This window comes from Zosterops lateralis (genome assembly GCF_965231275.1).
Source record: "Zosterops lateralis genome assembly, chromosome: 3".
Lineage (NCBI taxonomy): Eukaryota > Metazoa > Chordata > Aves > Passeriformes > Zosteropidae > Zosterops > Zosterops lateralis.
In genome coordinates this window covers 48020178-48037372 of record NC_139764.1, presented here as the reverse complement: position 1 = coordinate 48037372, position 17195 = coordinate 48020178, and the positions used below count along the sequence as shown (strand labels likewise).

The 17195-nt window shown below is 39.6% G+C and overlaps 1 protein-coding gene across 1 annotated transcript in view; it reads right to left on the bottom strand.

The window, feature by feature from the left end:
* SHPRH (SNF2 histone linker PHD RING helicase) overlaps window positions 1-16875 on the bottom strand; it is a 47315-nt gene extending 30440 nt beyond the window's left edge. The window contains exons 1-10 of the mRNA XM_083855987.1: window positions 16826-16875; window positions 13795-14464; window positions 13255-13384; window positions 7205-7423; window positions 6810-6888; window positions 5931-6081; window positions 4472-4577; window positions 3723-3979; window positions 2929-3624; window positions 208-459 (exon numbers count right to left, since the gene is read on the bottom strand). Of these exons, the coding sequence (XP_083712113.1) occupies window positions 208-459; window positions 2929-3624; window positions 3723-3979; window positions 4472-4577; window positions 5931-6081; window positions 6810-6888; window positions 7205-7423; window positions 13255-13384; window positions 13795-14433 (2529 nt within the window). The 5' untranslated portion in view covers window positions 14434-14464; window positions 16826-16875. The remainder of the gene's footprint in view (window positions 1-207; window positions 460-2928; window positions 3625-3722; window positions 3980-4471; window positions 4578-5930; window positions 6082-6809; window positions 6889-7204; window positions 7424-13254; window positions 13385-13794; window positions 14465-16825) is intronic.
* Between the last annotated feature and the right edge of the window lie 320 nt (window positions 16876-17195).

The following is a 17195-nucleotide window of genomic DNA, read 5'->3' as shown; positions in this document are numbered from 1 at the left end:
CAAAATCTGCCAAAATTCCAACAGGAGAACCATTTAATAGTAAGTATCTCCACCAGAAAATTCACTTCTGAAGAACAAGCGACAAGGAAAAATTACACGAGTGTACTCTGAACATTAAGAGGGGAGAGGAAAGACTTCTCTATTATTTGCAATAAACTTGTCCAAACATTTTCAAGTTAAATGAATGCACGACCAGGAATGTCATACCTTTGCAGTCGTGCACTCAACCATTTGTGCCTCATCGAGGCAGATCCTCCACCACTCCACTGCCACCAAGGGGCTGGGGATGGCCATGTAGCGCTTCTGGTTCCTGAAGCGGCGCCCGTCCTCGCTGTTGCTGTGGGGAATGTCTACATAGTTGAGCTCAGTGCGCAGCACGTCGTACGTGGTGATCACCACCTCCTGCTCGGCCAGCATGTGCGGCTGCAGAAAGCCGTGCTTCTTCACGCCCTGATACACCTGCACGGATTTACAGCCAACAGCACAACAGCAAAGAACAGACACTCAGATAAAAATGCTAAAATATCAGTACATCTTAATATGTGCAAGCTTTTAGCACCGTTGCTCATATAAAAAGAAACTATTTATAAAATCTGAATTTCCCACCATACTATTATGCGAATACATCTAAGTAACCTAATAATAAATACAGTTAGATGTATTTGCATCACGGATGAAAAATTTGTATCTTTTTATGACTTTGCAAAACATTTATTTCCTCCCTTGAAGGAGAGAGGATTTCATTATTTTCTACAACAGTTATTTGTTATAATAGTTGTTTGAAGATAAGGTATTCTGTAATGTTATATGGAACATTATGTAAGCCACTGTTACGTGTTCAATCTTGTCATCTCCTTTACTGCAGATGTATTACCTTTCTCCTGAAAACTTTACTCACTGAAATTTAATGGATGATTAGGCAAAGACAGAAATATGCATCAAAATATATTAAAAAACCAGAAATGACACTCCAAGTAAAGTTTTACCTGCAGAGATTTACGAAATGAAAAAAGAAAAATGCCCTAGGTAAAAAAAAAAAAAATCCCTGTGCACTAGCAGAAAATTTTCATACTGACATTTGTTCTATTATCAGAAGCTCTTTTCTTATCTCCCTTATAATATTAAGCCAAATCCCATTAGAAACATCCAGAAGTTAAAATAACTGCTCTTTACCACTTAATGATCAGCACATGATTTCACTGTTAATTTCACTCTTAACCCAACTTTTTCTCCCAGTAGTAATCTTCCTCTGCATTTGTGCATATGGCAACAGTGTTTCTGTCAACTGAAAGAAACACCTGCAGATAATTTTTTTCTGTTCAGCCCCAGCATGGGACAACAGAGCAACCCAGGTCATTGCATAGGAAATAGAGAGAAGGGGAGACTGGAAGGGGAAGAAAAAAGAAACAAATTAACCAAAAGGACCATGCTCTCTGAAGCAACCAAGAAGAAATAAACAGATGCCAAAGTCCAATGATTTTTTCAAGTATTTATGAATAGATTTTCTGGAGATTTATAACTTGGACAAGTTTTGGTTGTTTTCAGAGCAGCAGGAAAAGACAAACTGCCACAAAGCAAGAGCTACTGATAAATTTTAATTTCTTGTTCTATTACATAAAACCATTAGAATTTCCCATGGGTTGTAAGCAGTTGAAGAGTAAAAAACACACTTCACATGCAGTGCAAAACTTGTTAACATGGGAAACTGATTCTTTGAAACATCTTCACTATTTTTCTTTCACCTTAACAGAAAATAAACCAGCAAATTTTCATTTTGAAGCAGCACTAAACAGAAATCTCACAGTTGGCAGTTGAAAGAAAATGAAAATAATCTTGAAGAATGGAATACGTCACAGAGTTTAAAGTATTGGCAGTCAATATTTAAACTATTTTATTGTTACCATGTAAATCTATTTCTGATATTTTTTACCAAAGCTGGTATTAAATTTGGCCCTAGGCAAGCCATATGAGTTTTACACATTTGTTAGTTCCTGCATTAAATCTAATGGGACTGTTCACACAAATACCACTGGAGGCCTTGAATTCATTTATATACTGGGCAACTATGCATAATAGCCAAAGGTACCAGACATATCCCTGAATAAAAAGTTATATCAATCTGCTACTACTTTGTTCAACTGATTGATGGTTTTCAAAGCTCTTGATCATTACAAAGGTTCATGACCACTAAAAATATGAGGGACAAAACTTGCCTGCATCGGTAATAAAAGACTCTTGAATACTGTGATAACTGTATTTCAAAAAAACCTGTACAGTCATTTTTACTCTAAGTATAATTAGGTTTATTCCAGTGACAGGGTTATTAGAAATCAAGTGAAAGGACAATGCATGAATAAGTAACATCCTAATAAATTTGGCAGATGTTATAGTTGTAACAGTATTGTTTTCAGTAAACACCAATGCCCAAAACTTCTTTTGTAAAGCCTGAGTATCAGAAATGCAAAACTACAGGCTTTACCTACAGAAACATTTTTTATCTAGAACAAAAGCAGGAGCAACAGTCAGAATTACTTAAGTGCAAGTGTACAGTGAGACAACACTTAAAACATCCACAGAACTTTTTTAGTTCCTTGGTAGTCTTTCAAACAGCCTTCCCTCTCAGAAATCACGTGTTGCTGCAACTGCTCAAAAATTTGCTTTCAGTTGCTATACAACCTAGTCCACTGATTTATCTCCCAGTGACCAACTAAAACAGAAAAAAAAAAATAAATTAAGAACTAACTGCAGGCTGTCTTTCTGGGACACCAATGCACCACATAAAGCCAAAGCACTGGTCTAGCAGCAAGAAATGTAGAACTCTGACACAGCAACAAAGACCTCTGAACTTTGAGTGATGCAGAATATCAGACAGGAAGACTCGAGCCTTGATAAAATAACTCTCCAGAATATGAAGCTATATAATCTTACCAGAACTCGAAGAGATGATGATCTTACATGCCTGTTGATCTCATCTACCCACTGGTGACAAATAGAACTTGGAGAAATGATCAGAGTCGCTCCTGTGGGAACTGGCTTCATTGCCACAAGGCAATGGGGACAGTAGAAAGGCCTGCTCTTCAGGTTCTCCTCTTTGTAGTTTACACATTCTGCATGCTGCCACAGGTAACATTTCAGGCACTGCACACGAGCTTTGTAGTCAGCCAGTCCAAGCTCACCACAGATGCATTCAAAACGATATTCAGAGGTATTAAATGGAAATACAGAGCTGGTATGTTGTACGCTACTGCCAGCACGTTCTTGAGAAAGTGAGGACTGGACCTTTGGGATTTCCTGCTGCACAGCAGCTGTAGTTTTAGAAACATCAGCATCAGGATGACTGCTTATGTCACTGGAGACAGGGAGGCTGCCATGAAAATCAGGAGACTTTGGGACCACAGTTTCTCGCTTAACATTTTTGTCTTCTACAGAGTTCTCATGATCTGCTTCAGATTTCCTGTTATTTTTGCTAGTTGTACAATAATCATGTTCTTCTATGGCGACATTCTCATGTGAAGCAGTTTTCAAGACACTTTCAGATGTTACATCACTGTTTCTTGATTCTTTGGTTTGAGTTTTAGCATCAATCAATTCCTTCTTCTGAGTGTTTTCTGAAGTCCTTGCTACCTACAAAGTAAATTTAACCAAGAATGTCAGACTTTACAGTCAGACTTGACAGTGGCGTTTAACATCTACCAGTGCTACTTAATGTCCTCATGTTTTACCTGCTCTTTGGTTCTCTCTCGCTTCTTCTGCTCCTTGTAATTCTTTCCCAGCTTGAAAGACCCAGCCAGACCATGTCCTTTAACTTGTTCCACCACCTGTTCTGCAATTAGTTTTTCTAGAGTTCTTTTGAGAAGCCGTCTATTTCTCTGCGTGTCGTACCTATACATAGAACTGATGTACTTAAATATTGCAATAATGGATGCTCCTTTCTTCACATTCATTTCCTTTACAGCTGTTAGTATCATTACTCGTAAGCCTGTATGAAGAATCAAAACAAAACAACTTATAGCTTTAGATAAAATGAAGTTACCTCACAGAATGTGTACTAAGGGAACTCTAAACAGTGTTCATCTAAAAAATGCACATAAGCAGCAGTTTTGACAAGCTTTTACTTGATAAGGTTCTACAGACTGCTGTTCTAAAGTGACTCTAAAACAATGTTGGATAGCAAGAGAAACAAATCACTCAATTTTCTTACTGAGCCGTAAAAAATACAGCTTATTTCATTTAAATGCATTAACTCTTTACAAAGACCTCTAGTTACATGGAGCTCTGTAGCAGAGTTCTGAGTTAGTAACTTTGAACTGTGGATCATTTGTTTGTAGCATGCAATCCTACATGACAGTGCTCAGCAAAAAAATTATTTCATTCTGAAGAAGTCAAGAGTAGCCTTAAACTCATCGTCAGTGGCCAATATAAGACAATGCTAAAAGCAAAATATATTTTTAAAGGCATCAGTAATACTTACTGGGATACTGTATTTTTTCCTTTAATTTAGGCTCCGTTTCCTTTGGTTTTTTCTTTTTATTTCCCTCTAAAGGTTGAGGTGGAACAAAGAAGTTCACAAGCTTACCCTAATGCAGACAACATTAAATAGTTATTAGCTCATGTCTCTTCACAGTCACTCTGACCTTCATTAATCTCCTCAAATTTGAAAGCAAGCATGAGCTCCTACAAATGTATGTTCTGATCTCACTAATTTGCTCAGATAGCTTATTTTTAGTTACAGAGTGGCACATCATTCAGTTCAGTTTCTTGGCAAACGGTGTTCAGCACCCTAACTGAAACATAAAGAGCAGCTCTGAAAGCCTCCTGGGTCCTCCACTGCTTTAGCATTAAATTGCAGGAACACAGCTGTTAAGTGATTTAGGTTCCTGATGGGGGAGGAAAATATATATTTAATATATAGCCAGATACACAAAAGGAGGTAAGCAACATAGAGAAATAGCCCTAGTCAGCTGTATAAAAAGTATGTTTTTCCTTTTAGGGATTGCCTCCCAATATTTTACTCTATTATTAGAGTAATATATTAGCTAAGATGTCTGTCCCAACTACTTCCATCATGAAACAGTCTCAGCAAATCCAGTCCTCCAAAAGCTCTGGTCTTTAGCTATTGTTGTCAGTCGGTGTCCAGGCACTTTAGTGCTTACACTCCTCTCTTTGCACTACTCGGTGCTGACTCTCTTATATATTTAAGAATTATCTTATTCTAAGAATTGAGGCTTTTTAACTGATAAAATTACAAGCAGGCAGGAGATCACTATGATAAATGTACAGTTAAACTGGCTGCCATGATTTCCAAGGGATGGAACTCACAAAGTGGTAAGAGTTTACTTAAGAATAATAATGGTCCTTTCCCTTCAGAAAGAGTTATTGGATTTAGTGGATGTGCCAAGTTTTCACAGTATGCATGATGAAGAAAGTGAGAAGATGGAAAACTGTTGCTAAATAAGCTCATTTATTATATGAAATAGAGGGAGAGCAGAAATCTTCATTCAGAACGTAAACTGTCCCTATTTTAGCACAGAAAATGTGTATAATGTCCCTAGAACATCTGTCTAAAATGTGTCTAAAACATGTCTAATGTTTGACACTCATCAATACAATTAAGTGAAGGAGAATGACCTCCAACATAGTAAACTAAATTATGTATTTTCACCCTCCTGAAGTCTGTCTTAACTATATTAACAGCACAGTTGCCTGATAAAACCATTGAACAACGGCAAAGGATCAACAGCTTCTCATGCAAACTATTCCACCATTTATGCTGCCAAGTATCATGTCCTACTCAGGAAAAAACTTTCACAGCAATACAGCTTTAAATATGGACTTCTATAAACCAGAAAGCAACAAACTGAAGAGAAGTGCACTTGCATTCATTGTGAAAAGCATTTTCTTCATAATAACTCTCAACCTGGTTTCCTTACCTCAGGTAATGTAAGATCATCTTGTTTGATATCTGGTCCAGTATGATTCAGAATAAGAGCCAACACTTCTACTGTTTTTCCAAGACCCATCTCATCTGCCAAGATACCTCCAGGCCACTGGGGTCCAGCAGTGGGATACTCACGGATAATACTAAAATTCAAGTACATTCCCAGTGAAAGTCAGTAACTACAAATGGTTGTGACAGAGAAGAGTGAGTTCAGGGACACACAGGATAGCTCCAGCAAGGGAAAGTTTGTCAGGTGAGGCATTATCTTTTACTAGTTAAACTGAGATTAACTAAAACTAGCATGGTTTTTAAGTGTATGAACCTGACCAAGACAAAAAGGTATGCCAGAATTTTTAGATTTTTTTCACCTCCTAACAGGCCTTGCCCTGGTAACCTTAGCATATCATACCATTACTCTTAAAACATTTGAAATATTTTTATATTATGTTAAAAAAATCTGAAAGTTACATAGGGAAAGAGACACATTTAGTAATGCAATACCTAGCATTAATAAAAAGCATTATACTGTTGCCTTCCTTTGGGCTTTAAAAACATTGAATCAAAAAAATCAAAGCCTCCAATATTACAAGTTAAAAAATGTTAATATTAAACCACTAAATTATTTACATTTTTTAAAGAAAAGCTTTATTAATTACATCTTCAACTTGAGATCGACATATTTATCTGTGCATTACATATTCCAGTTTGTGCTTTTTTTTCAAATTAAAGATATCACTGTTCTAATTCTTTAGTTGCTAACTGCAAAATAAGTTATGGAATATCTTATATCCTGCAGGATAAAGCTACCAAGATGGTTTTTGCAAAGTACAACCCTGAGGTGTCCCCAGAAAGAGTAACCATAAAAACGTACCAGCCAGTAAATGGATTATAGTAGATTTTTACTCCATCCAGAGTGATCACCTCCCGCCATAAGAAGTGCAGTGCATTTTCTATGGAGAAATGCATAGAAATGATGAAGTTTCTCTATTAACAGTACACTCCTGAGAATTATTCAACCTTTTTGTGAAATTAAGAGAAGAAAAGCTGAAGTCTGCCTCCACAGAGCTTCTTGACCAACACAATACATCAACTGCTGTTCAGCAAGACCTACCTTATAATTTAGTGTACTACCCAAACAACAGCTTTTATGAAAATATTAACGAAATAATTCACAAAACTTCTAATCAAACAGCAAGGAAACACCACTGCTGACAATAAAATTACACTTCCCTCAATTATGCAAGGTTTTCGGATCCATATACTTGCCACTGCTTGGAGTACTCGCGTGGTTCTCTCGGTGAAGCATCCAGTTCACAGCCTCACTTTGGTATGGCCTCAGAATGGGAATTAATGCAGGATGCTGCACATCCTTCCTCAGTAATTCGATATCCTGCTGATGGGTGTGCCTTACAAAGTCATAAAGCTCTTCAATATTTTGTCGCTCTAGTTCTGTGTCAGATTCTTCCTCATCTTCCTCCAGCTCATCTGCATACACCAAATAATTCAAGACACGCATTATCAATCAACTTGGGACTGCATTTCAGTAAATTTTGGAGCAACATATTTAGTTTACACATATGAAAACAAGCAAAGCAAAGTGTCATTTAAACATATGCCATGACTGCATCTGACTCAGCTAGCAGCAGTAGCAAACAATGAGTTTAATAACTGAAATAAAGGAAAACATTGCAACAAGAACAACAGTAATAATAACAGTAATAGCAATAAAAAGGAAAAAAGAGAGAGATTAAAAGAACCCAAGATACAAGTGATGCACAATACAATTGCTCACCTCTCACTGATCGATTCCCAGCCCATCCCCAAGTGGCAACTGGTGGCTCCCAGCCAATGCCCACCAATTTATAAACTGAGGTTTATGTTGTTCTCTGGTGTGAAATATCCCTTTGGCTGTCCTGGCCATGCTCCCTCCCTTCCTGTGCACCTGCAGAGCAAGGACTGAAAAGTCCTTGACTTGGGGCAGGCACCACTCAGCAAGAAGTAACAAATCACTGCATTACAAACAACCTTGTCACAGTGAACCCACACACATGGCACTGATCAGCTACTAAGGAGAAAACTAACCCTATCCCAACTGGAACCAGGACACCTGAAAGTTAACATACTATGGTGATTACAGATATAAATGATCAGCAAAGCTCGTTCTTTAGAATTTAGGTATAAAATGACCAGAACTTACTTATTTAATAAAGACCTTCCATTAAAAAAATCTAATTGGTACAGAATCACAAGTATCCCATCCTTCTGATTTAAATATTAATAAATGACCTTATAGAAAGGAGAAAAGTTAATGTTAATTTATTCATCTAGTTAAGAAAATTGTAGCAGCAGGACAACATGTAATTCTCACCACTTGCATCACTACAAAAATTCAGACAAGTCATACTTTCAAAATTAAAAACCCATCTCAAGAGAAGTAGGGACAGAAGGCCTACCCTTCTTTTCACCATCTAGGAAAGAAGGCCTTGTGCTTATGTATTTTTCACATAGTTTGGATATATGGGCATACACAGAATTTAAACAATGTAGAACAAAAATTCATGAAAAATTCAAGGACTGGCATTCTAGAAAACAGATATGAGGCAATGAAAGACTTGGAGGCCAAGTTTTAACAGTGTTTTAGACCTAAAACTAAAACATCAGTATAAAAAAAAAAAAAAATACAGACCAGTTCCAATCCTAGCTAGCATTAGAGATAAATTCACCCTGCAGAATTTTTATATATTAAAAAAAAAAGCAAAACAACAAAACAAACAAACAAACACACACCAAAATAGGAAGCAGGTCAAAGCCATCATTTTCAGCATAAAGTGATTTTAAAGTATATTTAACATTCTAATAAAACAGCTAACGGCTGGCACACTTAAATAAAATTTTAATCCTGATGCCTTGGGCTAACAAGGAAGAGATGTACCCGGCAAAAACCAGAAAGCTTAATCTTGAAATAAGGTTCAGGAACTGGTATTAGGACTCTCTTTCATGAAAAGCAAAAGTTTTCTTTCATTCAAATGGGTGGTGAAGGTGAAGAATGATTTCCAAAACAAAAGAAGGAAATTATACTCCATCAGAACCTTCCCCTAATCCTTTTAAATCAAAGGAACAACCCCAGTGCTTCATAAGGGAAATGAGAATACTGAAAGACATTAAGTTCCTACATATTCATGAAAACTATATATATGACTTGTAATGTAAAGAAGGCAATCAGAGTTCACATGTGGGGTTTATTAATTATCCAGCCAAATAAAAAGCACCAAGAAAGTACTCAGCTTTAGAGATTAGAGAAACCATTCAAAGGGATCCTTTAACACATACCCCTCACTTTAGGAAAAGAACAGAAAATTAGAGTGTTTGAAAAGTATAACTTTGATCAGTGAATTCGATATATAATGACACCCACCATTATACTTGCTAAAATAACAGTCTTTAAATCTCACATTTTTAAGCATAATAAATTGACTTCTACATAAACTAAGTAAGTCTATCCAGAATTTTATAGGAGAGCAAAGACTACAATATAATTTAAAGTATTTTTTTTTAATACAAATGGATTTTTTGGTACATACCTTTCTTGTTTTGTTCATTCTTTCAGAGATTTCTTTTTCATAATTAAATGGTTCTACGTACCACAGGGATTTTGAAAACGATGCTAGGGAAGTTTATCCCTCTCTCAGTTACTTATTAAACAGTGAATGTTTAATTATGCTTTCAACCATTTCAAAATGTAATTCAGTTACAGAGGTCTCATCTAAATCTTTTTTACATTTGAGAAACAGATGGCATTGTGCCATCTAAAAATTGTTTCTCTGATGCTTTTTAAGTACTCTATTTAATTCCTTCAATGACTGAACTACAGTTCCACTACTGCATTTGTAGTAGGATTTTACTTTTCCAGTATAACCATATCTGCATTAATGATGCCTAGATTAATGGAAAACTTGTTGCCTCACATGTGGTAGCAAATAAACATAACATACCAAAAATATCTTTGTATAAAGAATTTATTCTTCTTAAGAAAACTGAAGGTAAATGGTATATGATAAAAAGGTAAGATGGCAGAGAACATCTGGCTAATCAGGCAGATTTGGCTGAGACTCAGGGAAAACAGAGAGTTTATGACCTTTGGACGAAAGGGCTGGAAGTTCAGGAGGACTACAAGGATGCTGTGAGGTTACTGTATTCAATTTTGGGTCCCTCACTACAAGACAGACATGGAAGTGCTGGAGCATATCCAGAGCAGAGCAATGAAGCTGGTAATGTATCTGGAACACAACTCTTACAAGGAGCAGCTGAAGGAGTTGGGATTGTTTGGAGAAAAAGCAGATGAGGGGGAGACCTCAGTCCTCTTTACAACTACCTGAAATGAGGTCATAGTGAGGCAGGGGTCAGTCTCTTCTCCCAAGTAACTGAACAAGAAGAAATGGCCTCAAGTTGCACCAGGGAAGGTGAGATTGGGTAACAGGGAAGAATTTCTTTCAACCAAAAAGGGTTGTCAAGCATAAGAACAGGCTGCCCAGGGAAGTGTTTGAGTCACCATCATTGGAAATATTTAAAAGACACGTAAATGTGGCACTTAGGGACATGGTTGAGTGACTTGGCAGTGCTGGGTTAAAACCTAAATGAATCAATGATTCCATATTAAATATTTTATCACTTTTTTTTTCAGATTACTTAATGCATCTATGCTATGCTTGCCATAACATATACGAGCTTCCTGCCACAAAGTCTCAAAACCATCTAGAAGGATATTAACAGAATTAACTGAATACAGTGAGGAAAAATACATTAAAATTAAAGCAGTAGAGAGGTCATATTTGTGTAAATCCTTGTGCATAACCCCATCAGCAGGAGAATGTGCTCATTAGTGGGGGGAACGAGAAGCTTCATCCTGGAATGTTATTGTAAATTTCAGTTTAGATGGATATTGTTAAGTGTTAAAATATATACTTAGGTGTAATTTTACAGAACCTCACCTAATTCTGTTTAAAAATGGGCGGAAGAGACTAAGTTGTTAGAAACATTTAAGAGGAATGCATTCATCAGCACAGAATCAAGGCTGTATTATTTTATGCTACGTCAGTAAGTTCATGCTCAAAAACTGCTAGAAAATGAAATTAGTTTCACAGTGCATAATCACCTGGGGTCTTCCTGCACAAATATTTTTCATTTCTGTGGCATGCTTTATCCAAACTCAGAGCAGAGCATAATGAATACTATGGACTTACATAGTGGTTGAGTGATCATGTTTTGTTCTCTAACACTTTCAGGATAATTCTTTACTTTTGATTTGGTTTCACTAACACTGAGCATTAAGTTGATTCATTTACTGAGCTATACACCTACCTACTGAACTGCAACCCTGCTTGCAACAGTTAGCAAAGAGGCCATAATTTTTTTCTTCTGCATTGTTTTCTATTCATCTATTGAATTTCTCCTGAAACTCCATTGCCTAGTCTGCTTGCAAGCTTTCTGTTGTTCTTCATCTCTGTTACCCTGAATAATACATTTTAACATTGTTGATACCGTTTCACCAATCATTCTTTTTCTCACAGTGTTAGTAATACATTAAGCTGCAAACGCCTTTGTAGGACTTGACTGGTGATTTGCAATCATTATTTCTGTTCTCTGTGTCAGCTATTTTACTTTGTCATTTACACGGTATTCATTGGTATGAAATCAAGACTATTATTTTATTTTACAGCACATAAAAATGTACATGCTGAAAAACGGTCAGAATCTTTACCATCTGGCAACACAGCTCCTTTATGAACCTGAGCTGCTTGCACGGCTTCTGAAAAGTTAAGGCATGACGATCCAACTGCTCAGATCCACATTCTTGCCCCAGTAACTTTGAGGGGCAAGTCTTCCCTTTCAGAAAGTCTCTCTTCATCTGTAAGCTACACTGAACCAGGCAGTCCATATAAACACATCCTTCAGTGTACTGAAGACAAATGCCCCAGGTTCCAGCAGAAAATTACTCTGGATCTTAAAGTAAGTCACCAGTCATTTTCTTCACAATCTTTCCCCAACTCTTCCACAATGAGAAGATATGCAGAGAAGAAAACTGTGCTTTCTGCTACAGCATTACTTTTATTCCAGCACTCGATATCATATGCCTTAGACATCTCAAGCCTGTGAATTCTCTGGCAACTATTCTGCTTCTAATGCATTTATGAGAATGTATTTTTCCTAACTGATTCAAAACCACTACTATTCATTCATAGACCTTAAACTATTTATTCTTCAGACCTCTTCTTGGATCTGATTTAGTGTGCTTTCAAACCTAAACTGGTATATTTGTGTCAGTCAGACTTCAGTTTTAGAAGGATGATTTCTTACGTGCAGTATCTTCCCCACTTACTGAGTTATATAGGCCCATCCCTTGGTACACCTCAAGACTGTCCTCAAAGCTGCATCTTTGTTCTTTGCAGCAGGTAAGGATGTCCAGGTTTTATTCTGTTAGCTCTTCCTTTTAGCTTCTCCTTAGCAAAGTTGTCTGATTTTTCATACAACTCTGCCTCTTCTAAATACGTGCAGTTATATTTGGGGTGGGTGCTAGGTTTCTGTCACAAGAACAAACTCTGTATACTACAGTCACTGAATCAGCCAAAATTTTGAATCAACTCTACACTGAGGAATGAGACAAAGGTTGGTTGGGTTGTTTGGTTGGTTTTTCCACCAGTTTCCTAAGACATCACAACACAAAGCCATCATTTATCACCCTATAAATCTGCATTACTATTAAGTGTAATCTGGCAAACATATCTTTAATTCTAAAATGATAGCAAGGCCTATGTTTCTCAATCTGCAATGGTATATTCTTGAAACTGTCATATAGCTGCTTTTTGTAGTATTTTACATTGTAACTGCTTTACAATAAAAACCAAACAGAAATCTATTGCTGCAGTTGTGTGATAGGCTCCAACCTGGGAACAAGTTTTCCAAATTTAATCCCTGGTTCTTTTACACTGTTCCTGTGTAATTGGGACAAGATACTGTTGATCTGTTCAAACAACCCCCATGAACCAGTGAAAACTCTACTTACTCCCAAAGAAGTAAGGACTCAAAACATCTCTATGCTTCAGTACCTGTAGAGAAGAATTATCACCTCTAATTTCAGCATAAACAAATTAGTATGTGATTAATGGCCAGATAATAGTATTGAGTGAATTACCTAATAACGCTGCCTGGAAAAAAAGAGTTGCCCTAGACGGCTGGAATAACTACTATCTTCCCTTACCTTTACAACTACTACACAAGACAAAACTGTTCCTGTTCAACAATCAACTTTATTGCCTTACCTGGAATTAAAAAACTGTAGAATTTTTCCATTAGTTTTTGAATCATCTGATTAGCTTTTTTGGGTCTTCCACCTCCATCACTGAGAAATTCTGGCTTACTTAGACCAGCTTCAAGAAGGTAAATTCCAACCTGTGAAAAGGTTACACAGTTAACAATTTAATTAACTCTTAAATTGACAAGAATATTATAAACAGAAGAGCCTGAAAAAATAACAGTGGTTTGAAAATTAGCAGGTACAGACAGATAAAACAAATTTACTAAAAACTAAATCTACTATATAGAGGAAATACAGCTAAAAGCCTCTGTGATTCCTTCAGGTAATGCATTGCTAATGATGAAAAAATAAAAATACATTTCTAGGAAAATAACACACTGAAAACATTACAAAAGCACGTAGAAACTCTACATTTTCATCACATTATAAATACATAGTAGCTGCCAGACTTTGTTGTTCAGATGTTTTTGTTGTATATTTCAAACAAAAAAAAAAAGAAAAAAGGGAACTTTCAAAATGTATAACAAGTATAATGAATGCATACCTTTAAAGCCTGAGCTTCTCCGGGTCTTTGATAAAGTCCAATTATCTTTTTCTTTTGCAACCATCTCAAGCCTTCCAATACTTCACCACTTAAAGTTGCTTCCACCAGAATACGTTGTTCATAAGTGCCCAGGTATTCTTTTGTTTCATTACTGTACTCTTCTTCACTTCTTTCATGAACACAGACGTGCAGCTCATCCTCAGAGTCTCCTCTCATTAAGGTAAAGCTCCTGTCACGGAATTCGTCAGTTAGAATTTGCTCAGAAAGCAGCTGAAGAGCAAATTCTCCCAACAAAGCCTTCCAGGACCCATCTGCACGGTATGGCAAGACTATAATGTTTAGCTGTGCAGACACAGGAGTCAAGATGGAACAAGAGTCTTCTTCATCGTTAACTGTCAAAAACTTGACAGATTTTGAGCCACTGCCTTCTTTCCGTACAAGATCTTCATCAGTGCTATCATCATTTATAACAATGAAGGGTGCAGAAGTGCTTGGAACTGGAATATGGTCCTCATTAGTTACTTCATCATCTAATGCCACCATCTCATTTCTCCGGTCTTCGTGCATATTCCAACAGAGCTTTTTCTTCTTCTCCTCATCCACTTTGGACGGAGGCGCACGTTTTCGACGACTACTCATTTTGCCCTTTTCTCAAGGGTACCTTCAGTATCTGCAAGGTGAAGTACATCAGTCAACAGCAGGCATTATAAAACCACATGCTCACACTAGCATTTCCCCGTGCAAAACTCTGGGACACAAATATATGCACTATGCACTCCAACTGTTCAGAAGTATTAGCTTTAGAGGGCTGCTCCTATTCCTGTGCCATCACACAAAGCTGGATTTGGAGCATTGTCTCATACTAGATCTTATAATTTTGCCAGACAGCTACACATGAAGATCAATGAAAGTGCTTCATTTCAAAGCTGTTACTTGAGAGAATCTTGTGGGACAGATATAAATCAAGAAGCAGTGGAAACCTTCAAAGATGGGGGTGGAGGGAGACAGCAAAAAAAAAAAACCAAAACCAAAACAAACCTCCGCAAACAAAGTGCAGGAAGTACAGGAGATCTGGGGGTGGATGTGGGGTAAATACACATAAAATTCCTCTTTCAAATCCTACATAGAGCTGAAACTTAAAGCAAACTTGACACAGAACTAGTCTGAAGCTGCCACTACATAAAATACGGTTTAGAGCCCAAGCCATCACCTTCTGTCCTTTAAAGTCCCCAGCATTACTAGTATTGAATAATTTTTCCCAGGAAACTCTGCATCCTGGGCTCTCTTCTGCTTGCAGAAGAGCCCTCAGTTAGTTATTGTGCATTCCAGGAGGACCAATCAGCAAACTAAATGCAGAGTCTTACTGATATTGACTAACTGCAAACCTAAGTCAAGATGGACAACCAGCTCCTCAACTGAACCTGAGCACAGAACAGATTTTGTGGATAAAATACAAGAAAATGAAGTACAGCTGCTAAATGGCATATATGAAGAGGCAAATTATAGAATATTAGACCCATCTGGGAAACTAATAACTACAGAGCCCAAAACCACATGCTCATAATTAAATACTCAAGCAAGTAGGAACTTTTTAGCAAGAAAAGATTTTTTACAAGGAGCCTGAACACACCAATAGATCTGTGACCTCATATTACATTTTGTCAGTATAGACGGTTGTGTCAACTCAGCTTGTGCAACTTTTAAAGGAATGTAGGAAGATGAAAGTATTCCAAGCTACTAAATCCGTATGTTAATGTTAAAGAGGCTTATGCTGGAGCACAAAAGAATTCCTGTTACTGAATAACTTTAGAAGGGTCTTGGAAAAAAAAAAAAAAAAACCCACATAAAAAACATAACAAACAAACACTAATTGATCATTCATGAAAGCCAAAGGAACTGTCGTGGAATACACAAATCTTGCTGTGTTTGAAATTCAAACACAGAATCACAGACTCAATAAGGTTGGAAAAGACCTCTGAGATCATGGAGTCCAACCTGTGACTGAACACTGTTCTAGTTGAGAACTAGACCCTGGCACCCAGAGCCACATCCAATCTTGCCCGAAATATCTTCAGGGATTGGTGATGCTACCACCTTCCCGGGCAGCCCATTCCAATGTCTAATCATCCCTTCTGTGAAGAAATTCTTCCAAAGGTTCAATCTAAGCATTCTCTGGCGAAGCTTAAGGCCATTTCTTCTCATCCCGTCAGAGTTGTTCGGGAGAAGAGGCCGAACCCTAACTGGCTACAGCCCTTCAAGCAGTTGTAGAGAATGACAGGCTCCCACAATTACACAACGGACTCAAAGGAAGGAAGGAAGGGCGAGTTTTCCATAGCAATGCTCATGCACTCGAAGCACATCCCACGGCGGGCACACACTGCACTTAACCCAGAGGCAGAAGGGTCCCGGCGGCATCCCGGCCTGCCCGTGCACGCCAGCCTGGGCATTGCACTCTAAAGGACAACTGGGAGGGAACAGCTCTGTGTCAGTGGGGTCTGCTCACAGCTCCAGGGCCACAAGACTCCTGTGCCTACGAGGGGAGCAGCAGCCGCTCACGGGGTAGGGAAGCGGCCGGGGTTGTCTGCAGAGGCAGCGGCTCGGCCGCCTCCCGGCGCTCGGTGTCCCCAGGGCAGGGCCGGGCCTCCCGCACCGCAGGGACGCGGACAGCTCTCGTTGTCCCCAACGAGGAAATGACTGGAAGCTCAGGAAGGCGAGCCCAGCACGGGATGCGATACCCTCGGCAGCGGGCACCGCACCACCGCGACACCTGCCGCCGGCGGGCTCTGCGCGGCCGCGGGGACCCGTCGCCGCCCGCCGGTCACTCGCAGTCGGCCCACGGCACCCACCGCTACCCGCGGCCACTCGCGCAGGCCTCGGGCCGCCCGGCCCGGCCGCCGCCGCCCGCGGGACGGCCCCCGCGCCGCGCAGGACTAGCGGAGCGGGAGCAGCGGCCGCTCGCGGCCGTAGCGGAGGGCGGGGGCGGCCCCGGGGCGCAGGGTGAGGGGAGCGGGCCGTGGAACCGCGGACGTACCGGAGCGGTGACGCTGCTGCCCCGGCGGCCGCGGCTCCTCCCGGCTCGGGCGGGGGGCGGGTCCGGGGGCGCGAGGCCGCACCGCCCCTGGCAACGCCGGCCGGAGCCCCCGCGCAGGGGGCGGCGGAGGGGGAGGCGGGCACGGAGGATCGCGCGCGCCCGCGATGGCCCGAGCAGCAGCCAATGGGCTCCGGGAACCGTGGCATTTGCCCCGCCCCCCTGACGTCAGCGGAACAAAGAGGCGGGAATACCGGCGAGCGGCGCAGGCGCAGTTGGGTACGCTCTGCCAAGGGGCGGGGTTAAAGCGGCGGTGCCCTCAGTGGGGCGTGGCCGAGGGCGGGGCGAGCTCGGGGCTGTGACGTCGCGCCGG